At 37.4% G+C, this 25,731-nt stretch overlaps 2 protein-coding genes across 6 annotated transcripts; one reads left to right on the top strand and one right to left on the bottom strand.

Annotated features, from left to right (window-relative positions):
• The first annotated feature begins 51 nt into the window (after positions 1–51).
• On the top strand, positions 52–15,017 carry CAPN10 (calpain 10). Of its 5 annotated transcripts, none has more exons than XM_074912251.1 (14): positions 52–141; positions 379–458; positions 569–754; positions 2,085–2,216; positions 2,441–2,637; positions 4,325–4,542; positions 5,084–5,225; positions 6,702–6,868; positions 7,411–7,694; positions 8,150–8,352; positions 10,215–10,470; positions 11,528–11,727; positions 12,333–12,378; positions 14,177–15,017. In XM_074912251.1, exons 3-14 carry the CDS (start codon positions 611–613, stop codon positions 14,204–14,206), a joined length of 2,019 nt encoding a protein of 672 aa, XP_074768352.1. In that variant the 5' UTR covers positions 52–141; positions 379–458; positions 569–610; the 3' UTR covers positions 14,207–15,017. The 5 variants fall into 5 exon arrangements, with proteins under 5 accessions (XP_074768352.1, XP_074768349.1, XP_074768350.1 ...); XM_074912248.1 differs by having other exon boundaries at positions 547–754; XM_074912249.1 differs by having other exon boundaries at positions 74–100; positions 547–754.
• A 1,119-nt stretch (positions 15,018–16,136) lies between these two features.
• LOC141963298 (cytochrome P450 2J2-like) lies at positions 16,137–25,345 on the bottom strand. Its single transcript, XM_074912491.1, has 9 exons — positions 25,175–25,345; positions 24,238–24,400; positions 23,603–23,752; positions 21,957–22,117; positions 20,120–20,293; positions 19,747–19,888; positions 18,913–19,100; positions 17,918–18,059; positions 16,137–16,315 (listed from the first exon to the last, which is right to left on the bottom strand). The coding sequence occupies exons 1-9, from the start codon at positions 25,343–25,345 to the stop codon at positions 16,137–16,139; spliced, it is 1,470 nt and encodes a 489-aa protein (XP_074768592.1).
• Between the last annotated feature and the right edge of the window lie 386 nt (positions 25,346–25,731).

Genomic DNA, 25,731 nt, shown 5'->3' with positions numbered 1-25,731 from the left:
GCCCGCCTGCCGCCTCTTCATTGGTGGGAGGCCCAATCCGTTATCTCTGGGCTGGACAGGAGGCTGAGGGGGTGGGGAGAGAGTGTCCGGCGTTGCCGCGGTAACGGCCGCCCCGGGCATGGCGGCGGGGCGTGCCCCGCGGTGAGGAGGTGGCGGGCCGGGACAGCACTTAGCGGTGGCCGGGGGTGGCCTGGTTGAGGCCCGCTATGGCGGGGGGTGTGTGTGGGGCGGGAGGGGCCTTGTTGGGGCTGGTTGTGGGGAAAGGGGTGTTGGTGGAGGGGCCTTGTGGGGAGGGTGTGCGCCGAGGGGCGGGCATGGGCTCTAAGTGCGCTCCTGGGTGTAGGTCACCTCTGAGACACCTCCCTTCTTTTTTTCCAGCAAAGTGGGCGACCTGTAGAGTGGTATCAGATGCTGAAAGAAGCCAGCAATGGCGTGGTTCAAGGTGCTCCGTGGAAAGAGTGAGAGGCTCTTTGTTCCTAATTAAATCGTCTCTTGCCTATTTGTTTCTCAGTTACAATTCCCAAGTAATCCTCACTTACATTGTAGGTTGGTGCTTGGCAATATAAAGTCGTGGAAATAGCCGGCAAGGCTACTTAGGACTGTGTTGAAAATGCTGGGAGAGAAAAAGCAATTAATCGTGAAAAGAGAACTTTACACAGACCCCACGTTTCCAGCCAGTGATACCTCTATATTTTTTGATTATTGTACCCCGCTTGCCCAGTTCAGAGGTGAGATCTCTTGGTTGAGACCTAAGGTGAGTATTAAGGTGGAAAAGACTGGTTTTAGCAGATTTTAAGGTAGTAAATGGTAATCAGCATTGGCTGCCTCTAGGTGTTTTTATTGTTTAGAAATATAGAAGTGATAAAACCAATGTATGTCGGTGTTAACAGTATATGAGTTCCAATTTTTAAGTCTGGATGCTTGTTTGTAGATTTGAGTTAGATCGTGTTGTAGAACTTCTGAATTTCCTGGCACTACTAGAAGTTCAGATATCTTATAAATATGCGTCATTACGCAAATAATGTTCATACCAAGTTAAAAACCAGCATTATGTCATTCCCAAATTTTTTTATATATTGCATAACTGTCTTGAAAACAAATAACTGGACTTTAGAGGTCTTCAGAAGATTATTGTGCTTTTTTTACGTGATTGTTGGTTTCTTTGATAAGAAAGAAAACTAAGGTTATAACGTGTCATATGACTTGTATTGCTTTTAAGCTTATAGCTAGGTTTCAGAGCAAGCCATAGGAGAGATAAAAAGCTTAAAATGCATTTTTGCAGTACATTAAAGTGAAGTATTTTATGGTACAGCCTTTGTGTGGAGGGGAAAAAAAAGGCTATAAGCATGTAATGGAGAAAAAAAGTATGTTGTCTTTAGCGGTATTATTTTTCTGCATCTGGGGATGTCTGCAGAACAGTGATAGAGTTGTTGCTTATCATACAGAATTAGCAAAAAATGACTTCACTGAGCCCAGTGTGCAACTTTCTGCTTTCATGTTTTACATCTTGACTACTATTACTGAGGGCTGATCAGTTAATTTCCATCTCTTGCAGTGTTTACAGGTGAGGGAAGAAACATTTCAAACACTCACTTTCAGATCCAGTTAAGTGTTCGGGGCTTTGCATTTCAAATGCAAACCTCTTTTTGTTACCAAGAGATCTTATTTTTATTTGCCCTAGGAAAGTTTCCTCTTACGCTAATTTGGAGATTTTTGTAACTTGGGATGTGCAGCTTAATGTGAATGGCATCAGTTCTGTCACAGTTGATCATGTGTCTAGCAAGGAGCTGATGAATTGTTTTTCACTTATTGGTTCCTTTGCTAAGGTTGCACCTGATGGTGACACTTGTGTACTAAAATTCACGTGGGAACTAGATTTACCTCACATAAAAGTACCTGTAAAGTAGCCACAAGGCAGTAATTTGTTACTGCTTGCTTAGGCTGCCTCTGAAAAGGAAATAGTCTAGAGGTAAAAATTCCCTTGTTTTGTGAAAGGTCCCTGGAGCCCTCCCATTCCCTGAAACACAGACTTCCTTAGAATGTCTTGCAGGATTTGGCTTTAACTCCCCTTTTTTTAATTTTAGGACATTTGTTCTACTCCTCGGTTATTTTCAAACAATCAGCAGGATGTGCAAGTGAAACAAGGAATTTTGGGAGACTGTTGGTTCCTGTGTGCCTGTGTAGCTTTGCAGAAGAGTAAATACCTACTGAATAAGGTATAGAGAAGTTTCATGTTTCAGAAGTTTTCTTCATCTAATTTACATTTGCATATTGTTCTTGAATCACGAGCCTCCGTATAAGTTGTGCTTAGTTTTACTATTTTTGTTGTGATACCTTTTTCTGTGATTATTACAAATGGTTAATATTCAGCATATTTTAAATGGTTTTGTTTACAAAAAAATTTCCAATATTTGTCTTGATTTTGGCTTTTGCCGTTTAGGTAATCCCTCCAGGTCAGCCCAGCTGGACAGATGAGTCATATCAAGGCTGTTTCACTTGTCGAGTCTGGCAGTTTGGACACTGGGTGGAAGTGACCATCGACGATCGTTTACCTTGCCTGGGTGGGAAACTCTGCTTTTCCCAGTGTCAGACTGAGGATTTGTTTTGGCTTCCACTATTGGAAAAAGCTTATGCAAAGTATGTGAACTGAGGGAAGTAAAGGGAGTTACAATACTTGTATACCTTTAAGTTACTTATTTTATGGCATAGATCTCTATTACTCAATATAAAGCAGTGCCTGCTAGCTTTCCCATACTGGGTTGTGCAGAAGTCTCTCTTTAAACTGTAGATCTGTCAGGTGTGTTTCTAGTTGCCTATGAGGTAAGATAGTCTTAAGGAGGGAATTACGATGAAAAGCAAGAGCTGCAACGAATTATTAAGATTCAAATGTTTGTTAGGTCACTATCCACTGGTCACCTAATTTACCAAGGGGAAATATTTTACTACTGCAGCATTTGAGGGCAGATGAGGGCTCAATGAGAAGCAGAAAGCATGCAAATATTTTCATGAAAAGTGACAACAGTATGCAATTTCATGTTCATTGAGGCTCTGTATGAGTTTCACTGCTCTTTTGCTTAATTTGATACTTTAACAATATGGTTGTTTCTTCTCAAAATAATAACGTGTTTGAAGACGCAGCTATTTTGTGTTTTATGACACATCCATCAAAATGCTGTCCAGATGGACAAAACAATTTGGAGACAAAGTGCACTGATAAGATAGACGTCAAATGTCCAAAAGAACTTGGGTGAAAGATTGGTTGCCAGCAGAGGGCAGAAAAAGACTTCTAACTGTGAAGTAATTTATTCAGCTGTAGGTACATTGAGCAGAAGTTGTGAAGCAGCAGTGGCACATTAAAACTTTTCTGTAGGTTTGAAAGGTAATATTCTTTGTTTTCTGTAGAGATCTTACTGTTCTGTCTTGGCTTATTATTCTATTATAGTCTTGATTTCTTTTGCTATCTTTTGCACCCGCTGCATTAGGTAGGGTAGCCTCTTGATTTACATAAATTGTTGAAGGAAGTGCTACTCTGGCTGTTTATTCAGAGTGAACAAAGAATAATTGAAGAAGAGGAAGAAATGTTATTTATTTATATAGAATGCAGTTAGTGTATCATGAAAGATGATGTAGTGCACGGATAATAAGGTACAAATGACTAGTACTAGACTAGAGTAGTTCCTATATAGGATGGAATGAGTTGTAATGTGTTGGGATTCTAGAGGGCTTTCTGCGAGAGAATGGCCATGTGAGCAATCCCGTATGAGAACAAGACTGATAAGAGCCTCAGCCGAGCAAGAATGCGATAAGGATGTGACCCTGAATGAGAGGGGAGAAACTCGACGAGACAAACAACCCCCGGAAGGGGTTGGGATGGAAGAGGAAGTTCCACAAGGCAGGAAGCCTGGCAAGGCTGATGTGGCACTTTTTATCCAGTCATAAGAAGGTTTAAAGCGCGGGCTAAGTTAACTGTGCAGTCTTGAGGATTTGTACTGCATGTTACTGACGTGTGCGGGAGAACATTACAAAAGGGCTTTCTTAGTTGTAATAAATGGGCATTGCCTGATCACATTGGTCGTGTGCGTGCTCAGCTCTCCCGCAGTAATGAACTTCCCATCAAACAGTGCAATGTCTGATGGCTTATGTATTCTTTAGATGTTGTATTCTGTATAAATATAATAGTATGTGCTTTCACTTGCCTACTTGGGGATATGAGGTAGTGTACAGTCATGGCTGTAATACAAGGTGGGGTTGGAAGTACATAGGAACCATGTTTCTTCTGCTGTTTGTAGAAACTTTTTTCATTTTTTCTTTGTTCTTGTTACAGAGTGCACGGATCTTATGAGCAGTTGTGGGCAGGACAGGTGGCAGATGCTTTGGTTGATCTTACTGGAGGAATTGCTGAAAGATGGACCCTGAAAGACCCTGGAAGAAACATGGAGAAAGAGAAGAGTGCCATGGTTTTGGAGAAGGCAGTGTTTAGACGATTAATGAATCTGAAGGAACAGTGTGTAATAAGCTGCTCAGTCCTCAATTCCAGAAAAGGTAATAGTAAAGTTCTAGATATTTTTAAAGTAAATATCTCTATTTAACAGGGTTCAGGGCACAAGGGAGCCAGTAAACACATAGCGCTGATTCTAGTACTATATGAGATCCATGGTGCGATTTTATATAACCTTAAGTAAATAAATTAGATTTAGGGATGTTATTGAGTTCATGAAGGAAGGTGCTTCTGAGGAGTGTTTTTTATAGTAGATGCTAATACGGTCAGTTCTCAAAAACAAATGCACACGCCCCACCCCCTGAAAAGCACCTGAAAAAAACCCCTTAACCTGAATGAATTTTTGCACCAGGAATTTGAAGATGTTTGAGATCAACTAGTGAGTTAATATGCTTTAAAATTTTCATTTCTTTTATTTAGATATAGTCACAACTGAAATGAGCTGTTTAAGGATTTTTTATGCTGGTTTTATACTGTTTTAAAACCAATTTCCTTTTATTTCAAAATTGCCTTCTTTCACAGGATAGTTTAATATCATCCACAGTAAAATATGGAGCAGGTTCTTTTGTTTACTTTTAAATGCAGGTGCAAGTGAACTAGGAGAATTTCATGCCTTTATTGTGATAGACATGTTGAACGTGTCTGAAGTGTCAGGCAAGGAAATCTTCCTTCTACGAATAAGAAATCCTTGGGGGAGGCGGTGCTGGAGAGGTCCCTGGTGTGAGGGGTGAGTAGGTTAATTTTCATTTGGAAAATCATTTGTGAAAGGTCTGAAGCACAAAGCATATCTGTGCATTGCATAGGCAATACATAGGCAAATACTGCTCATAGGCTACGGTGGAGGAAACTTCATTTTGTCTGCAGTAGTTCATACAGCTCGTTGGTTCTAAGGCTAGTCATTTTGATCTATTAATTCTGGTAAACTATATTTTTTTAATGATGATTTTTTTTGTTTGTCAAAGCATCATATCTTTTTTTAGAGATAAAATGGTGGTTTATTTTCTCTCTGATTTTTGTGGTGGTTTTTCTGCAATTGGTCTTTGCTCATAAGATGTTTGTGACTAAGTAGTTACTCGGCTTTACTTGGCTCTTCTCATTTGATCTTGTCTCAGTTGCAGAAGACAAAGGGGTATGTATAAAACAAAATAGAAGAAAAGATGCTTATTTTTTTTGCTTGTGTGCTCTCATTTCTGTAGATCAATAGGAGTAGGAGGAGCTGGAATCAAGTAGATATAAAGAATAGATATAAAGTAGATATAAAGAAGAGATCTGTTATAAAGGAAATGCAGAAATATGTTTTGGGTTCATATACCAAAGTAACAGGAATGAAAGGTAGACCCTACTTATTTATTTTGAAAAGTGTTTAGCATATTTAGACTGTACAAAGGAACATGCAGTTCTTGACCCAAGGAGCAAGCTTTCATCATTAAAATATGATAACAATATGGTCATGTTAATAAACATTCGAGAGAAATAGGGATTTTTTCCCTGAGTTAAAAAGATGGCTTAATCACATTCATTGAGACTAAAGTTGATGGGTTTTGCTTTTGGCAGAGTTTTGATTTTACTTGTGGTCTCTTGTAGTCTGTCAAACAGTCAGTTGCCATGTAGTTGCAAGAGGATAGATAGCATTTCACTGGGTGACCTTAGAGCCCTGTTTCATTCAAGTGCAGAATTTTTTGTTGTTACTGAAACAATCAAAAATGCTGAAAGTACTAGCTTTTAATGCAGCCTAAATAACAAGGTGTTTAAATTCTTGGTTCATCATGACTTAGCCAGCAAATTCATGGGGATAACCAGGTGTTTCATACAGATAGTGTTTTTTGATGTTCACTGTACAGCATTAAAATTCTTTCAGAACAGTCACTGTTCATCACATACCTACTTTTAACAACTGTTAAAATTTGTTGTCGCATTTTGGACTGTGCTCTCTGTTGTAAGCTGTTTCACCCAGAAATATGCTGCCGTATCCCATCTGGTGTTAGGCTGTTCCTCAGGTTTCTTTGATACATTGCAATTCATACTTTCTGTTATCCCTCTCACTGACTAGCAACATGTGTACAGAAATAGTCAATGGAAGTATTTGACAATAAAATCGAGAAGTCTTTTTTAATTGCCCTGCTTCACAGGATATTTGATAGGACATTGTTATGGAACTTTATTAGGCAAAGAAATAAATGTTAACTTTTTGTCTTTTGTGCAGTGGTCAAGGATGGAACCAGCTAGATCCAGCAGTTGCCTCAGAACTGCTCTCACAGATCCAAGAGGGAGAATTCTGGGTTGATGAAGAGGAATTTTACAGGGAATTTGATGAGATTACCATGGGCTTTCCAGTCAACGAGGAAGGACAACTTCAGAGCCTCTATACAGGTGTGGTATGAGAAAACATCTTTCTCATGTAAATAACATGTCAGTGGGAGAGACTTCTTTGAATTCTAAATGCATGCAACTAGACCATAATTTCTCTTTTTCAGTCTTTTCTGCTCCTTTAGATCTATAGGCTTTTCTGTCTCTGGGAAGAATAGGAGGGACAAGAGGAAATTGAAAATCTTTAGAGGAGTCTTTGATATTTCTCTGAGATCTAGTTACTGGCTAGTTTGAGATTAGTATTCTCTATCTAGAAAGCTGTTGTTCTGGACAACCTTGTCATTTTTTATTTTTTTAATGGGAGATAAACTTTAAATTTCTAGAAACAGTTTTTTATAAAAATCATGTCATCCATCTGCCATAACCAGTTGTGACATTCATTTTCATGTCTCTTAAAATGTTGGTCAGGTATATCTGCTTGGAGAGTGTCAGGGTTAGGACAGCATGTTTTCTTGGGGCGGGGGATTTCTGCTATATGTCTGTTGTATAAAATTAAGTAGCCTCTGGTGTCTGACACCTGCACCACGTTTTTCTTATTTTGTTAGAGAAAGTGCTGTGTCATTCGCAGAATCTTTTTGGATCCTGGGTGAGAGGCCAGTCTGCAGGCGGCTGCCGTAACAACAGCAGCTTCCCTACCAACCCTAAGTTCTGGCTGAGAGTCTGTGAAAAGAGTGAGGTGTGCATTGCTCTGCTGCAGAAACATAGGAAATACAGTGCTGACTGGGCTGGAAGAATTCAAAATCTGACTCGTTTAGCAGAGGAAAATCTATCTTTGACTGAAGGCACGCAGGGGAAGAATTATCAGGCTGTGGGACTGCATGTCTGGAAGGTAATACAGGAGTGACATTTTTCTTTTTGCAAATAGAAGTTTTAAAGCATTAATGAAACATCTGAGGGATATCATTCAGTTGTTTACACATTTTATACCTGTGATTTACATTAGAATGATCCTCTTTATCTCATGATGCAGTTTCTGTCTGTACAATCTATTAGTGGACTAGTACTTTCTCCTTATCGTGGAGTGCCAAGTAGTGGAACTTTTGGGACTCTTCCAAACTAGTCCGTGACTTTTCAGGCTGATTATTTGATGACTGTTCCTAAATTTACTTCTGTATAGTAACTCTTCCAACTCCTTGATGTTCAGCTTATCTGCTGATACTCTCCTTCTTACTTTTGTAAATGTATGCATGTTTAAAAATGTTTTAAACAATATTCGATCGTTTTTAGTTTTATTAAAACCTAATTTTTTCTAAAACACCATGCGTCATTATGCATCTATTCTAGGTGGAGAAGAAACGATTTAACCTTCCAAAGACCCTCTCTGCTCCTCCAGTTGTAGGTACTGTCTGCCATTCCTATGATAGAGAAGTGCATGTATGCTGTGACCTTTCGCCTGGGTTTTATCTTGTTGTTCCCAGCACTTTTCTGAAAGATGCAGTAGGGAATTTCTTGCTTCGTGTATTTTCAACGGGAAGGATCTCTCTCAGGTAAGTTTAAAATAAAACAGACAATTTCTAATAGTCATTGACATAAACAACTAATATGAAGTATAGAACTAGGTGTAAATGTTCAGAATGTGTTTTGAAGGGTTATGCAGAGTACCAAGTAACAGCATTGTTTTGTCTTTAAATTCATGTAAGTAGCATTCTGTCTCCTTGTTTTTTTGCATGATGCTGCTACTATCTCTTGTTAAAATATCAGAAGTAGTCCGAGAGTAGCATCTTGACTCTGAACTGCAGCCTTGCGTTTTGAGAAAGTGCATAAAAGAAGTGAATCAGTTTCTTCAGAACATGTTTCTCAATATGTGGAGATTCTTTCTTAATGTATGGAAAAATGGAGATGTACCACAGAAGTTAAAAGCATCTATTGTTACTGCAATCAGACAGAAAAGGAGAGCAGTATATTTATTATGTATGCTGGAAAACATATACTGACAGATTGCCTGACATATAACATTGTTATTGGTGAGCAGTACAGCTTCAAATGCAGATGGAATGTCAGCAGTGGGCTCAGATGGCATAATACTCACAGCTCATCTTTTCAGGACAGGTGTCGAAAATAACACTGATGTCACTAATGCTGTCTGCTTTAGCTGAACAAAGAATTGTTTTTTGAAATAAAGCATTCCGCACTGACAATATAGCTGAACTCACATAGCTACCTCAACATTTGAAAGTCAATTATTTGTGAGCAATTATTTGTTGGTTACTATAGCCTTGAAATAAAGACTTAAGATATGATGATGAGTAGTTGTGTGGAGTCAGCAAAGTCATAACTTCTTCCAATAAACCTGAAAAAATCTGAGGTTGTCTGACAGTTTGCACCAGGTAAGCTATATGCAGAGGTAAAACGTACTGTTGGCAACATATTTAAAAGCTGTTCAATTTTTTTATATTCTGGTAGTACACTATCAACTTGTATCTCCTTGGAGAGAGGGTGGCAGATCACACTACAAAGCTAGAACTGCATTAGTCATTTACTTTGCAGAATTTGTCAACAATGTGTCATCAAGTTTTAGACCAAATAAAGGTCTGCAAAACTACGAGGCTAATTTTGCTGTACGGGTGCAGGTTGTGTGCTTACCAGAAATATATTTGGTTTCTGGACATCATCTGTAGAACGTGTTGCATTTTCAGTGGTGGGATAAAACTGCTGTTAAGTGTAACATTTACTTAGACTGAAACAGAGGTGCCAGCTTGGATGTGTGTCTAGAATGAACAATTGCAGAATATCATAACACCTGTTACATGTTTGCATCTAGAAAACTGGAAATAAGAACAGATAATGTGTTTCAAGTCATGCTGAAATATGGTTTCAAATGTTACACAACTGATAATGATAATAAATGGTTCATATGGCTGTGAAAAGCAGTGCTGTGCTAGGATTGAGATAGGGTTAACATTACAGTGATCAAGTCAGCAGTAAAATGGTAGTTTCCTCTGATTGCAGACATAGAGAATATAAAAAAGAATGCAGTATGTTTTTGGACTTACTGAGGTGCTCATGTCTACTCAAGACACTGTCAGTTGTATTGCTTTCAGATAGGATAAACAGTACAAGGGTGTTGAGGGGAAAAAATATGTGAGCTGTGTTATTTTGTGAATGTACAAAAATCTTACTTGGTTTCAGTGCATGGTTTGTATATGGTATGTTGTTCTGGAGTTCTGTGCATTATCTAAGGACTTAAGAGTTGTACAGTTCTCTCTTTCTCTGTGCTGAAAGTTTGGAGTAATTGTATTCATGTAAGTTTATGTAAAATTAGTTCATTTTTGTGAGCTGGTGTTCTAGATTTTGTGAAATCATACAGGTTTAATACATTTTCGTTTCTTCTCTCTCTTATGTTTGACAGTGAGCTAAAGCCACCACCCACAGATGCTGCCCTCTGTGAAGAACTCCCCGCGGGTGAATGGGAGACAGTGCAGCTGCATGGATGCTGGAAAAATGGGCAAAGTGCTGGAGGTAGCAGGAACTTCCCCTCCTTCCATATCAATCCCTGCTTTCCCCTGTCCATTCCTGCAGGACCAGGAAAAAGCAGTGTGAAAGTTACTCTCCGCCAGCACTGCCAAGATAGCAAGTGTCGTCCAATAGGTTTCCATATTTTCCAGGTAAGACTTCTGATCCCTTTGACTGCTCATTTGCCAAGTGTGCAGGTAGGCCTGTCAGTTCAGTGCTCCTTCCACTTGGCGAGGGACATGCTGCTTCTAGGAGAAACACAAGCTGATCCTATGAAGTAATGCCTGTGAAAGATACAGAATAACTACATCGTTACATAGCCTAGTAACCAGATAATTGGTTCCACTGAATCCTTCCAACCTTCTCAATTCGTTTTAGAAATGATGAACTCTTTTGAGGATTTGCAAAAACTAAGACTAGTGTCTTAGTGACTGAAAACCAGGCTCTTTGATAAGTCATCATGAAAACTTACTTTCTGCATCTCTAATTTGTCCATTGGCAAGTGATGTTGGATCTGCAGACAAGATTAGAAATCAAAAGGAATGTGATATATTAAGCAGATGTTCTGAAATAGGATATGATTTGATATGGACAAATACAGGTTCTACCTGTATGTGCCAGTGATAACTGCATAAATGTAGGATGCAAAGCTTCTGGTTAGGTGGCTATTTTTCAGGGAAAAATAGCTTTATTTTTGGAAAAAGTGCTTCAGAAAAGGTGTTGCTTAAGTGGAGTTTGAACATATTAGGAGTGATCATATAGCTTCAAATATATACTATGTGGGAAAAGATTACAAGAATGGCATTTTCATGCCTATAGTCTGTCTAGTATGAATTTTTAGTATATCAAAGACAACTACAGAGAGGAAGGAGACAGTCTGTTCACCATATCCATGAGGTGAAAACCAAGGACAATAGGCTGCAGCGAGGAAGAGTGAGGTTAGACAATAGAAAAAGCTTCTGAGCTGTGGGGGTAGCGGGTTGTATAAATTGGCTACAGACATGCTAGGAATGATGTATCTGTACTTAATACTGCCATCTGGGATTTCTGGAAGCCTTCTCATCCTCTTCTCTAGCTCTGTACAGAAGAATGAGTATTTGTAGTGGAATAGATAAGAGAACATACCATACTACGGTATACTAGGAATTTAACATTGTCGAGGCCTGAAATATATCAGAAAGATAGACATGTTTTCATGCTTTTTTGCAGGTGCCTAACAGCAGCTGGAAACCACATACTTCCTCTTTTCTACACTTGGAGCCCCTGGTTAGCTGCGTGCCTCACTGCTATTCGCAGGAAGTAAGCCAACTTTGCCGGCTCCCTGCAGGAAGTTATGTCATTATACCTTCTACGTACTTGCCCAATACAGAAGGCAGTTTTACAGTGGTCATAGCAACCAAAATAGACAGGTAAAAAAATATGTTGCCTTCTATTTGCATTTCTAGTATTCTCAGTGCATGTATTACAGGATGTTTGGAAACAATGACTAGTAACATGTTCTCACTTTTAATAGAATTTTTTTTTTTTAAGTCTTTACATTGCTCTTGTGTTTGCAAGCACTGTTTACCACTTTGATTATATTGGAAGAATGACTTAAAAAAAGAAATATTTGTTAATACTCTTGCATCAGTTGCTGAATAACAGATGTGTAGTACTGGAAATGATGTCACTAAAGCAACTATTTATCAGCTATATCTGGATATTAGGAATTACACTGAGATTTAGCTAAGTTTTTCAATAAACGGGGTGTTTTGGGGAAAATGCAGTGATTAGCAGGCCTTATTCCAGGTAGTTCCTCCTGATGTAAATAATATCAGGTCTGAAATAGAGTTTGTAGATTCCATAAGATTGCAGTAAGATTCCATAAAATTACATCAAGATTTCATAAGGGAAGGGATGTGGAACAAAGCCTAGCATAACAATCTTTTCTCTTTGAAGTGGAATAAATGGTTGCTGTTTACAAGATCCCCCTGGTGCTTTGTGCAGAAATAAGTATGGTTTTGATTTTTAACAGGAAGCGCATTCACAGCCGGGAGACACTTGGACAAGTATTGCAAGAAGTGAGTGATACATTTTTAATTTCAGTTGTTCTAGAGGTGTTGCAGAGGCATCATTGAGGCTTATATATTAACTAATGTTGAGAGTAATGTGGTAGTGGACTGGACTTTGAATGTTCTCATTTACTTGCTGCAAACTGATAATCAGTAAAGCAGTTAATCTTTGGGTTTTTGTTTCTCGGCCAGAAAAGTAGCATTTGTTAGCAGCTAACAAAATGTGTCTGTTCACACCACTCAGATATATGGAAGCTTCTCTGACTATTTTATAAAGCTATTATTTACTCCTCAAGTCATTCCCCAGTACTTAACTCTGCTGTAATGTCTGAGAAATTGGACTATTAGTGTACTTGACTTTTACATTTGCTTCGAGAGTGTAAACACTCTTTATACATTTGGATATATTTTGATCTATTCATTCTGGTGTCACCATAAGTCTGCTAGCTTTAATTGTATATTGTATCTTTCCCCAATCTGATTGGCATTGATATTAATTTGGGATCCTATGTATTGTGATTTAGAAATTCTAATACTATTGTAATGTTGTAAAGACTTAAGAAAACACAGCAAAAAGAGAAGAAAAGCAAACAGGCAATCCAAAGATTAGCTTTTCTCCACACTAGAGTTTTAGTTTTTCATTTGTTTCCTTATAGCCAACCCATTCTACCATTATAATCCTTGATGTGCAAGCCATTCTGATCAAGTTAATGCCACCTATTCGATATTTTGGTATTGTGTTTTGCTTGATTAGATATAATACTGAAAGGTTGGATGTGAATGCTGATTACCAGATACTTACGGTATTTTTACTGGGTGAAGAGGAGAACTTTGAGTGTATTATTTTTAAAAACTGTTTAAAGATACCAGATTTGGTTGGTGGATCAAAGCATGCACTTGATAATACTCTGCTTATTAGGTGAGAACAAGACCGTTGATACACTTGGCTCTTTCCCTTTGAGGTTTTAATAAAAATAAAACAAAGATTTTAGGAAAAACTCTTCATCCAAGATTAGAACTGGTTTAGTAATTTTCTTAATCTAAATCATGTTGACCAGTGATTACATTTTTGTCCTTACAACTACACAAACAGTATGGATTTTGTGTGCTTCACAGAAGTGGGCAAAGACATGTATGTACTTTCTTCATGGTGCTTGTTATTTTAATATTTAGGAGCTGGAGTATGTAATGAAGTCCTTTATTGCTGTTGTTTTGGAAACAAAACATTTCAAGGGCATTATTACAGAAGGAATATATTCACAAATATGTTTTTTATATTATTTGATGAAAACAGTTGGACTTGTGCAAAGGGCGTTCCCTGATATCAAGGGAACAAACAGTTTAGATTCCTAACTACTTGAAGACTTAAAGAATTTGGAAAAGGCAGTTATAGTTTTCTTTATCAGTGGCCAAAATTAATGTTTGAATCTGATCTTCAGTAGCGTAGACTTTTCTAAAGACTGGACTTTAAATCACTTGGTGCTCTCGGGGATTTAACCCCTGAAGGATCTAGGCAATCTGCCTTACTGAGAAGTTGGGCTGTTGATTTCAAAGGGGTGCATCACACTAGAGCTGCATGTCAGTGTATTTTTCTAAAAGTTTGTCTATCTGTTTTCTGGTTACTGAAATGATGGGATTTATAACATTTTTTAAAAAGAAGTTTCACAAGAAAAGCTTGCATTTTGTCCTTAATTTCTAAATCTTTCTTTTTTCTGATTGAATTCCTTATGAATTTTTTTCTCTTTCTTGACAAAAAAGTTACCTCATGAAATAGCTTTTTTTCTCTGCATTGTTCATTTTCTTACAGATTTCATTTACAACTGTGATGAAAAGGTAGTCTAGAATTCTCACACTGTCATTTCGAGAGACATTGGAAAACTGAGGAATGCGTCACCTCTTGCTGTTTTAAATGGAATAAAAAGAAGATACTCTTAGCCCAGCTGTTTTTCACTGGTACCAACTGTCAGGCCTACAGCAACTTCTTTGTAAAAATACCTCCTTAATCATGTACACTCTCCTCCCGTGTTTTTTAGAACCAGCATTGTACAGCAAATCATAACGTACCTCAGTTCTTCAAAAATACAGGTGAAAAATATGTGCATGTTTTAACCCAAGCTACAGTTCTGGAAGAAAACCAGAAAACATATGTGCATAATGAAATAATATTTTTTGGGGAAAAAAAAAAATCAAGCTTACAGAATAACTTCAGGAGACCAAAGGGGTAAACATAGAGGAAAGAAACTGGAGTCTTTTTTTCAGGTAGAACATACCTCAAGAGCCATCAAAATACACTGGAGTAGAGGAAGTCCAAGCTTGTATCTTACACTGCCAGTTATGCTGCTGAGCACTTTATTGTGGGCCCTTTATTGAACCATGAAAATGGTGGGTTGAAAAGAAGGATTTTTTTGGTGAGTTCTTCTTTAATGAACACCACAAAGGAAAAAGATAAGACTTGAAAACTTTTGAACTATCACGTCAAACTGCTTTTGTAAATCTGTAAGAATGTGTTTTATGCAAGATTTGCCCTCACTGCAAGAAATACAAAGTTTAAGAGAATTTTCTTAATTTATGTTTGAAAGTATTTCTTATTCAAGGGGGATTTTTTAGATGTTATATTTTCCTCAATAAAAATGGAGTAACATTGAAAATTTTATGATGTCTTTTATTAAAAAGGTGAAAACTGTCAATGATGTCAAGTCTGCATTTGTTCTGCAATGGCAAACTTTACAGTGTGTTAGAGCCCTGGGGTTTTCACCAAATGGAAGGAATAATTGGAAATATTTGAGAGGAGAATAAAGTCTTCCATTAGTTTTATGTCTGAGAAATATGTAATGTTCTATTTCTGCTTTTAACTACATCTTGGCATAATTTATGTTTGCTCCTGTTGAACTTTGAAAATTCAAAGCATCTAGGATACTTGCAGCTGAATTTTAAGTGGTCAAAACTTTCCACGTCTGCTGTGGATGACGAGACAACAAAAGAAAATACCGTGAGTAATAAATTTTTATTGTGCCTGCTTTAACAAATGTTGGCATCTTCATTTCTTGAAAGGCTGTTTCTTTCCCTTCAAATAGGAAGTTATTGGAGGATATAATAGCGTTTCTAAACAGAAGATGGAAAAGTTCATGAAAGCATCTGGATCTGAGTTGTGGTAGAATAGTAAACAGATACTGAGGGAGTAAAGAAAAAAGGTATAAGGATTTTTAAATGGACTATGATTATAAGAGGCCCCATTCTGCAGTCATTTATGCATGTGTGCTTCAAGGGAGTGTGAAAGGAAAAGGAGTCAACGCTAGCTGTGCATACTCTGCATACTCTGTTCCCTTCTGCAAAAGGATGTGAGAAAAGCCCTTCTGTGAACACAGAGCAGTAACAGCATACTGAAGAAATACTTTTTTTTTTTTTTATTCAGGCATCCTTGCCATATCAGAGCAGTTGTACCATTTAAGAGGAAACTCTGCTTGATACAGATCACTTCTCAAATCCTACATCTAATTCATTGCTACCGTGAGTGTGAAAATACATATTTTTGAGTAACATTGTGTACTTGTATGTGCCTAAAATACAATTATATGAGCTTTGGCAAGTACATCTGCTTTAATTTCCAAAAGCTCAACTATATGAGGTCAGGCCTCCTAACTAAAAATTCTCTGTAATAATTTGCTATATTGAGCTACCTACATTTGAATACAATTGAGATGGTGATACATGCTTTTAAAATATCTGCAATTATGTTGAAGTCCCTCTGTGCTGTAGTATGTCACAGACTAGCATGGAATAGCACAGAGTTTATATGGATGTGGCTGCAGTATTGCACCCAAAATGTACTCCAAATTGATTTCCTTTACTCCCTCAGGGAGCTGGAATGTGAATGCCCGAAGCAGGTTGGTAAAGAAGATGAACAGTTCAACTCGTGCCATCTGTTCCCCCAGACATACACGGTGCCCTGCAGAAGAAAGGGGAAAAAAAGTTAGTTGTATCAAACTAAGGTCTGAAAAAGAGCTTCAAACAAAATTCTGCTGAGTACCATAAATTCTATTAATGTAAGATAATTATTTCAGATTCCTTCTGTAAGGACAAAGGATGCCTTTAGAAGTAGGGAAACATTTCTTTAACCGAGAAACTACATCTTGATGTCACCTGGGGGTTTTGTTTGGTTTGTTTTTTTGCTTTGGGTTTGCTTTGTTTTTTCCCCCCCTGGAGCATGTATGAGATTCTCCCTTTTCAGTTTTGCTTCTGTGAGAACCATGAACTGCTTTTTAGTTAAGCCAGATTTTAAAAAGCTTCATATACTTCATGGTCTTATCTTTGGTTGTTGAGGAGAGAGGACTGGAGCACTGCAGGATGCAATTCTGAAGTTAAGCTGAAGGATGTAATCAGGCTTTCTTCAACAGAAATTAAAGTGGCCGTATTGGGTCCTTGTAGCCCAGTACCCTCTAACACTGTCCAGGACCAGATATATAAACTAAGGGAAGGAAACGTAGGCATGTGACTCATTTTGGCATATTGTTTTCACAGTATATTTCAGGATATCTATCTATCTATTTATTTCAGACTTTAAAAAAAAAAAAAAAAAGGGATATATAAATACTCACATTATATATATAAACAGGAAACAACCAAAGCAAGTTAAAAAAAAAATTCCCGTGCTGGGCTAAAATGTTAGCCTCAATTAGTTGTTTCAATTCATGCAAACTAGTGGACATTTGGTGAGTAAAGGAGGTAAGATACTGAGTAGCTGGTTTGCAAATACAATTACAGGATTTATAGATGATTTGGGCACATGATTTTAAAATCTGGATTTACTATGCTTAATCTGACTGCTTTGTACATTACTTAGCATACTATTTGCTTTTTGTTTACAGAAAATGTATAATAGTATAATCTGTCACAGTAACATAAAAACTCTCAGCTGTTTCCCAGTGTTTTCACTTCTTTTTTTCACTCTGTGTCTTTGTATTGCTGCATTTTGCATCGTAAATTACACATCATAATATGCTTTTGGAAAGTTAGAAATTTTTTTTGGTTGCCTAATAATATTCTACTGAAAAGACTAGATTCTGCTAGTTTTCTGGATATACAAGAGAACCTGGTCCTAAACTATTACTGTAGGATTTGGAAGACTGAGGTTTGGTTTCCTGCTTTATCACAGATTTTCTCTGTATACTGTGACAAATCCTATTACTTTTGTCTTTGGGTTCCCTGTTTGTTAGGTGAAAAGAAATTGATTTTCTGATTTGAGGGTGTTACCAGGATTTAATATGTTAGGGACTAAGTAGCTCAGATACCCTTATAGTAGGAACTACACATATACCAAGGAGATAGCATGATGTCTCTTAGCCATACTCATCCTCTGTTTGAATGTATAAAAAATACAAAATGCAAGACAGTATTTGTGCCTCTTAAGAGTAGAACATCTGACTTTAAATCTTCGTGTCAAATATATTTTTATGAAAGTATGTTTTTAAAATTTTAGAATTTAGGAATGGTGTTTTTAGTCTTGTTGCAAGACACAGTGAACAGGAATATTCAAACATCAGGGCATTACCTGCTGAGAAAGGTAAGAAAGCCTCTTTGTTCACAAAGTTGCCATCTAAATCAAGAAAATGATTAGGGTTGAACTTCCAAGGGGTTGCCCAGTGCTCAGAGTCATACACAACAGAGTGCAGATTTGGCAATACAAGTGTGCCCTGCAAGAAGAAGCAGAGATGATATTTTCCATGTATGATTGATTTTTATTTTGAACATTCCTTCTCTCTAATAGATAATACGCTGCCCTATGCCTGCAGCCCAGTGTTTGGATTCAACTCTGTCTTTTCCTGTGCACATCCAGGCATAACAAACCCTTGTATCTTCTGTTTTTCATGACGTTTTACATGTTTGCCTTTGTTTAAGATATCTTCTGTCAGGACTATGGAAGTGTCTTCATGTCTAAGCTGGAGTGGAGCTTGGATTGTTTTATGTACTTGCTAGACTAATCATAGCACCTTTGTTTTTTGTACTCTTTACTGGATCTTTCAATTCTATCACATCAATTTTATGCTTAATATAGTCAGGACATTTATATCATACCATCGTGACTGTTGGATCTCTCACTGTACTGAGCTGCTGTCATTTTTAGCGCGTGGTGTTTGTGTGTGTGTATGTTTGTTTTGGCAGAGATGACTATAGGTTGCTCCAGGCTGCTCACTTATGTGTGAGTTAGCTGGCTTGACATTCATTAAGCCTCATTTCTTCATTGTTCCTTAAAACACATGTTCTGCTTTGATTCCCAGACATCATTCATATTTGAGTAGTGGGAAGAAAGACTTCAGTTTTCCTTATGTTTGTTTGCTACTTGTGCCGTTGGCCTTTTCCCAAGGTTTCTTTTGCATCTGCTAATGTAGACTTAGCCCAGGTTCAGAGCACTCAGTTTTGTTTCATGTCTGTGGCATGCTGAAACATGCTCCCTATGCAAAGTTAGGGCTTGTAGAGGCTAATGTTGTATAAATACTAAATATTAATGGCTCTAAGCTTTAAGAAACGTGGAGGCATACTCTGTACCTTTTTAATGTGAAAACCCAGCAAAGTTGTATTCTTCACACATTGTCGAGGGACCCCAACAGAAGTAACATTGCTGAACCTCAAAGCCTCATGGATCACAGCATTTGTATATGGCAGTTTTTTACGGTCTTCATAGCTGATGAGATGGGAGGGTTCCAGAACAGCCTCTATCTCTCTTCGAACATTTTCTGTAGAGAAATGGACATATTTTAAATTTTTTCACCTTCCAGCAGTTATCTGTACGAGTATGATCCAGGACTGGGGGGGGAAAATGGAATTATGTTGCTATGAAATGTGTTGGCACATGGTTTGCCTGCTGTGTTGCTTTCAGTTGATCAAAGAAGTACATATTCCCAAAGCACAAGATTATCTCTCATTTAAGACACATCCCACTTGCTGATGAGGGTAATACAGTTCTATATTTTAAAAAAATGATTAAGATTTGAAATTACAGGCATAATTTCTGTTATAAATACACATCAGATCAGGTATCTTTTTACAGCTTTTCCACACTGAAGCTTAGGAAGAGATTAGGTTGCATATGAAATGTCTTTAGCTTGTTATTCTGCCTTTGCCATCCCCTTCTAATGAGATAAAACAGTGGCTACTACTAATTTCTGCTAGTGTTGCTTCTTAGTGAACTGGTGGGGAAAGCATAAGTTTGTTTCATTTATTAAACTTCCATTTTCTAGATCTCAACTGTTGGTATGCCACCTTTCATATTCATTATTAAGGGTTATTTTGATGTACGGCAAGTAATCAAGGTAATACTTTAATGATGTTCATTATGATGTGATGTTGAATGCAGTTCTGTCTGATAATGCTTTGACTCACCTTGTATTTCTGGGTATTGTACCATATAGAGCAGTGCCCAGAGAAGGGTGGTACTTGTTGTTTCCGTCCCTCCCAGCAGAAGATCAACCACAGTCTGAACCATATTGTCTTTATTAAATGTAGAAGTAGGGTCACCTTTGGTCTGTAGGGTATATTCACAAGAAGACTATGAAGTGTGTAATTTCAGACATTTCATTGGTCATATAGAAATTGTCACTGTTTGAAAACAGTGAGCAGCCCACCAAAACAAAAATCTTCAGAGCTAAACAAATGAAGTATACATATAAAAATTCCATAGCAGTTACTTGAACAACAAGCATCTGTAGTAGGCATTGAGGCCAAGGAGGGGATGGTGTGATAAACAGATACTTACTTTTGTTATCTGAGCTAGGTAGAAGTCAATGAGATCCTGCGGATCACCTGAGTTCTGTCTCTCATGAGTCTGAACCTCATTCATAACTAAATTGTGCATGAAATCATTGTATGCAAACACTTTCTGATGAGGTCCTGGGAGACGGCGCATAAGCCATGGGAAAGCATCATACATCTGTGATTTTAAACAAAAAGGAAGAAATGTGAGCTCTTAGATTGAGAACCCAATTCTGATTTCCTGATAACTCTGTGAAGTCACTGCAACACATGGGCTCCTATCTAGGGTGAGAGGCAATAGACACAAGTCAAAACATGGGAAATTCTGATTAGATGTAAGAAAACATTTATTTACTTTTTTGTGGTGGTGTTTTTTTGTTTGTGGGTTTTAACTTTTTTTACTTTTTTTTTAAAATTGTTTTATTTTTACCAGGAGAGAGATTAAATACTGGGAACAGGTTTCCCAGAGAGTCTGTGTGAAATCTCCATTCTTGGAGACTTGAAGACTTGACTAGACAAGTCCCTAAGCAACCTGATCTAATTAGGTCTGCTTTGAGCATGGAGCTGGATTACCTGACATGCAGAGGTCCCCTCCATTGTAAATTATTCTGTATTTCTAAGAGGGTTTATGAAACCTTTACATTGCCCTCTAAGTGAACTGGCATTAAGGAAAACTTGTCTGAAATTTGTTAATGAGCTATTAGTAATATGGAGCAGTGTAAATTATAATGATCATGTTGAAGGTCAGTATTCAATAATCACACTTTCTATGCTTAATAGAGGAGTTGAAGACTGAGAGGTGTGAAAGCTGATGACCTCTCAACCTTAGAAAGCTTTCCTCTGGGAGAAACTGGCATGGGTATTTGCTGAGGGAAAAATATTTTTTCCATTTCTTTGTACTGTGTATGTTTACTGAATGGACTTCAGTCTCTAGGACTACTGACAGAGATTTTGTTTTATTTATGGCCTGTGGTTTGGAATCTGTTGGCTAGTGCAGACTGCTCCTTCCCTGTCAGATGACCAAAATGTCAAGATCATGTAATGAGTATCGGGTAATGAGTGGTATCGGGTCACAGGAGAGCGGGAGAACGATTGTATTTTACTTTTTTGATGCATACCTAATAAAGCAACAGGGTCTTCTGAAAATGGGTGAATCGGAGTAACTGAGGGCTGAATCTGGCTCACAAGCAGGAGATTTTTCTAAACCTTGATTCTTACTCTGATTTTTTTCTAAAGCATCTCTGTATGAAAGTGTTGGGGAACCTGGTAGTGTTATAGAATGCAGTGTGCCAAAATCTTCACAATATAAGCAACAGTTAGACTTTCAAGAACTTAAAAATATTCTTCTTGATGTGATGATATTGTCATCTGTATCTTATAGGAGGCTCAGAATAACTCAGATCTTGGTGGTAATATAGACAACATAAAATGCAAGATAATCTTCTCAAAAGAATAGGGCTTTTAAGGCTGAGTTCTTATTAGTTGTACTTCTGTATTCTGAAGACTAAATGAAAAATTTTTAAAAGTTGCTTTCATTTTAAGAGTTCAGAGTCTTGTGCATGCAGTACTCTGCAAATGATTACTCATTTGAAATAAAATATATATTTTGGAAATAGTAATCATCTAGAATGTAAATTTTAGGACATAACTATTTACTGATGTAAAGAATAAAAGGCAGTAACGAGATATATACAGTATGTATTTCTTACAGCACAATGGCTCACAGGGTAATGGTATGGAAATGTTTGGGAATAATAGTCACTGACTTCTAATTTGTTTGTTTTAATTTGTGAGGCACAAGTGCACTTCAGGGAACAAGAACAAGAAAATTAGATTCTTACCCTGCCCCAGATAGTAGCTTGAAAGTAGATCACAAAATAAACAGCTTTGATAAGTTTCCTGAAAGATTCATCGTCTCTGGAGAAGCGGTGACCAAAAACAACAGCACAAATTATATTTGCGATTGCATGGACAATGGAAGTGTGGGGGTCGAAAGGTTTGCCTGTGAATGTAGGAGGTACCAGTGAATATTTCTGAATAGAATGCAGTGAGAAAAATGAAGGAAGTGGAAGTCTTTTTTTCTTTTTAAGCAGTAAGTGTAATAGTAGTTCAGAGTGTGGAATATCAGACTACTTCTAGATAAATTTCATGCAAGTAAACTCTAGTTTAATACAAATTAACTATGAATTATAAGTGCAGGGAATCTTTATATTCAATCTGCTTTTTGCTCTTGTAAAATGCAGTGATTATTGGTTTCGATATTATAATATTAGGTCTCTTCCCCTCTCTGAATTGTGGTCTGAGTTGTGTGAAAACACAAGCAGTTAATTAGAACATGTGCCTTCAAATCTGGAGGCAGATATTTTAAATTTGGCAATTAAAACCAAAAATAAACTCCCCCCTTCCCCAAACTAGGAAAAAAAATCTTGAGGTTTCAATTTCTTAGTCATGTTGAAATTACTTGTCACCTTTTGTTTTTCAAGTACAGCTTTACAATTCCATTATATATATATTTTCTAAAAATTTCTTTTTCCACAGACTGAAAAGGCAAAACTCCCATAATGTTTTTTTACAGGATGGGAGAACAACTCCCCTTAAAAAGAGTTAAATCAACTGGAGGACAAATCCAGAAAAAACTAAGAACACATTTCAGTGGCAAGGACAACCTTTGAACTATACTACTGTGGAAAAAGATGGATTGCACCTCTCTGACTTCAGGCCAGTATTTGTAGTCCTTCTTGGAAAAAGTGAATACAATTACGGAGTTTAAAATTGAGGGAGGATTGCACGGAAGGTAAAGATTTAGGCTGTACAGGGAGTCAGAGTCGATGATTTGTTCATCTCTTGCATTTTACAGATCTGTGAAGATGTTGCTGTCACAAGAGAGATGAGCTGTTTTGCTGTCTAGCGCAAGGAGAGTTGGAGAGAGACCTCGGTCAACTTCTTTTTGTTTTCATATCAGTATGGAACACAATGTGGGTGAGGGGTTTGGCTGTTTAGAATATTTATATTTAAATGCTTTATTTTGGCATCTTGCTAAAATTCTATTGGTTTCTATTTCATCCAAACCTTAAAAAACAGTTTTGTTGGACAACTGAATGATTTGTTCCTTGTGTTGGTGTTCTTTCTCTGCCAAATCCTAAAGGCCTGCTGTCCTAGAACGACTTGCAGCAGGTCACAAATTGTATATTTTATGGAGAAGAACACGGGGTTTTTCTATACTTGAATGTAAGAATTGTTACCAGCTGTCCCCAAGACTGTGTTGATAATAAACATTTTTTTGCTATCCTTATTTCAAAAAACAATTTTATATTGCCCACTGTGCAGACAAAACATTTTTTTGTGAAGAATGCAATTAAGACGGTGAAAGTTCCACTAATATGAAAAATATCTATATTGCTTGTAAAAATGTCTTAAGAAACTTTTACTTCCCTAATCTACTATATTTCAGAAAAAGCTCTAAGTTTTATTCTTTTAACGAATGTACCTTTTGTGCTTGCAAAGATATCCACAAGGTGACAGGCCTCTGCTTGAATTTGATGCTCCAGTTTGTTCTTACCAAGTGCCAGGCTTCTTATAATTGTCATACCAAAGCGTCTCTGTTGCTTCCAGGTGTGTCCACTTGTCAGAAAAATCCCTGAAGAACACAGAAACATTATCTCCTGGGAAGGGAAATCCTTTCACTGTAGGAGGCAAAATGAGATTTAGATGAGGTTATTTCGCTAACAAAGAAAAAACCTAACGTAGGTTTTTGTGACTCCCAGCTATACAGCTGCTTACAAAGGTGACCCTGTAAATGAGTGCTAGTGGGGTTTGGTAAGGATAGAGCAGCTTTGTCTATAGATGTCTTCTGTTTTAGAAGTGATGCAGCTGAAGGGCAGCTCCTCCAGGCATACATTTCTTTGAATCTATTGGGAAGAAGAAGTCAGTAGTATGCTTTATATGAGGAGAAATTTTGGGGTTTGCCTTTTCTTAATATGCTAGCTCTGCATGGCGTCTTTTTGTTATGTAAGCCCAGTTATGTGCTTGTATAGCAGTAACTCATGTATGTGTGTATATATAGAAAAACGTCTGTCTTCTTTACATTTGGTTCATATTTCAGTACTGTGTAACATTCTGTACCTTTCTCACCCATCATATCCCTGTAGAACGGGGTGAGAGGTCTTCCAGAAACTTCCTCTGCGTGGATGACGATGCCATCTTTTACTGCTTTGTACCCATTTAGTACAACCAGAGGTGTCTGTCCCATCCACAGTGTGTAGATATTTCCATAGATGTTGGTTAACTGAAGAATTAATAACAGTAAATTAATAAATGTAAACTAGGGAATGCATGCACTTAAATACTAAATTTAAGGGGTTTCTGTAGTTGTAACTCAAGTCAGTTGCTGACATCAAATTCCATGTGATTTTTCTTATTTTTCTCTATTGTCTTTCCTCAGATCATGCTTGTATTTTCCCTTAAAATAGTTTGAAGCAAGTTCCTTAGTTTTTAAAACAGTTTTAACCGGTTTATAAAGGAATCATGCTGTGAACATAACAGCAAACAAACATTCTGACTTCGTTCTAGCAATAATCTGTTTACTGCAGAAAATAAATCTTCTTGCTGTTCAAATAAGAAAAAAATTGTTAGTTTGGAGAATAGGTTTGGTCTTCTAATGGAGATCGGACCACTCATGGCCTGGAGATGTTCCAGTGACATTGGTATCAGGCAGAGGAAATTCTACTAGAGGTGGTTTACAGGACTTGATATCAACACAGAAATAGAGAATGAAACTGGCAATGGAATATCATGCTATTGACAGTGCCTATGATAATGTTATACATGGATGTTGCTGTAACCAAAAAGAGAGAAAATAACAAGGAGCAAAGCAATGATGGTGTTTATTGCTCAGAAATATTTTTAATAATGCAGGGTACTTGGATTCTTTGAGATTGGCTGATAATCAAGCTTGAGGATTAAAAAAGAATAATTGCAAATTTGTACTATTCCTATGCAATGTACAGTTTAAGTTAAAATAGATTCAGACTGATTTTCAACTGTAGAGATAAATAAATACCTTAATGAGAGTTTCTCGACGAAGTTTGAAGTCCAGCAGCCACAAATTTCCGATGATGGGGAGGGGAACTGGACCTGGAGGAAGCTGGGTACGCATCCATTGCAGCTTTAAGAACTGCAAAATCAGGAGGAATACTACTAGAACTATAAAACACTCAGAAATCCCCAACATCTTATCAAAATTTTAGCTTGTCACCGGTTGTTTGTTGTTTTTTTTTCTTCACGTGATTTCCTCTGAAAACTTGAGTTGTGTAGGTGAGTTTGCTTCTACTGAAGTCAAACTCTTTCTGAAGAATATGCCTGCTTTAGCTCCCTCTCTCTGACAATCTACAGTTTTCCCAAGCTGAAGTCCTTAGAAAACTGAAATATGTGATCCCTTGCAGTTAGTCAAGCCACACCTACTCTTTTTTTATGATCTGTAATTGTGATCTGTCTCTTTTTTCACTTAGAATTTTGATTCCTTCTTAATATTGATAATGGTTCTAAATACTAATTATTGAACAGTTATCCAAGGATGTCAAGTGGCTTGCATAATGGCTTGCATTTCTGTAGTTATAC

This window comes from Athene noctua, chromosome 8, assembly GCF_965140245.1.
Source record: "Athene noctua chromosome 8, bAthNoc1.hap1.1, whole genome shotgun sequence".
Taxonomy (NCBI): domain Eukaryota; kingdom Metazoa; phylum Chordata; class Aves; order Strigiformes; family Strigidae; genus Athene; species Athene noctua.
This window is presented reverse-complemented; position numbering and strand designations above follow the sequence as displayed.

Excerpts from the sequence above, each read along its gene's own strand:
- LOC141963298 (XM_074912491.1), bottom strand. The coding sequence starts at position 25,345 with ATGTTGGGGATTTCTGAGTGTTTTATAGTTCTAGTAGTATTCCTCCTG. Across the intron at positions 24,401-25,174 it reads GTCGAGAAACTCTCATTAAG|TTAACCAACATCTATGGAAA; the intron begins GTATTTATTTAT and ends TTAATTCTTCAG. Across the intron at positions 20,294-21,956 it reads AAGCTACTATCTGGGGCAGG|ATGTATGATGCTTTCCCATG; the intron begins GTAAGAATCTAA and ends TTAAAATCACAG.
- CAPN10 (XM_074912251.1), top strand. The coding sequence starts at position 611 with ATGCTGGGAGAGAAAAAGCAATTAATCGTGAAAAGAGAACTTTACACA. Across the intron at positions 2,217-2,440 it reads GTAAATACCTACTGAATAAG|GTAATCCCTCCAGGTCAGCC; the intron begins GTATAGAGAAGT and ends TTTGCCGTTTAG. Across the intron at positions 4,543-5,083 it reads AGTCCTCAATTCCAGAAAAG|GTGCAAGTGAACTAGGAGAA; the intron begins GTAATAGTAAAG and ends TTTTAAATGCAG.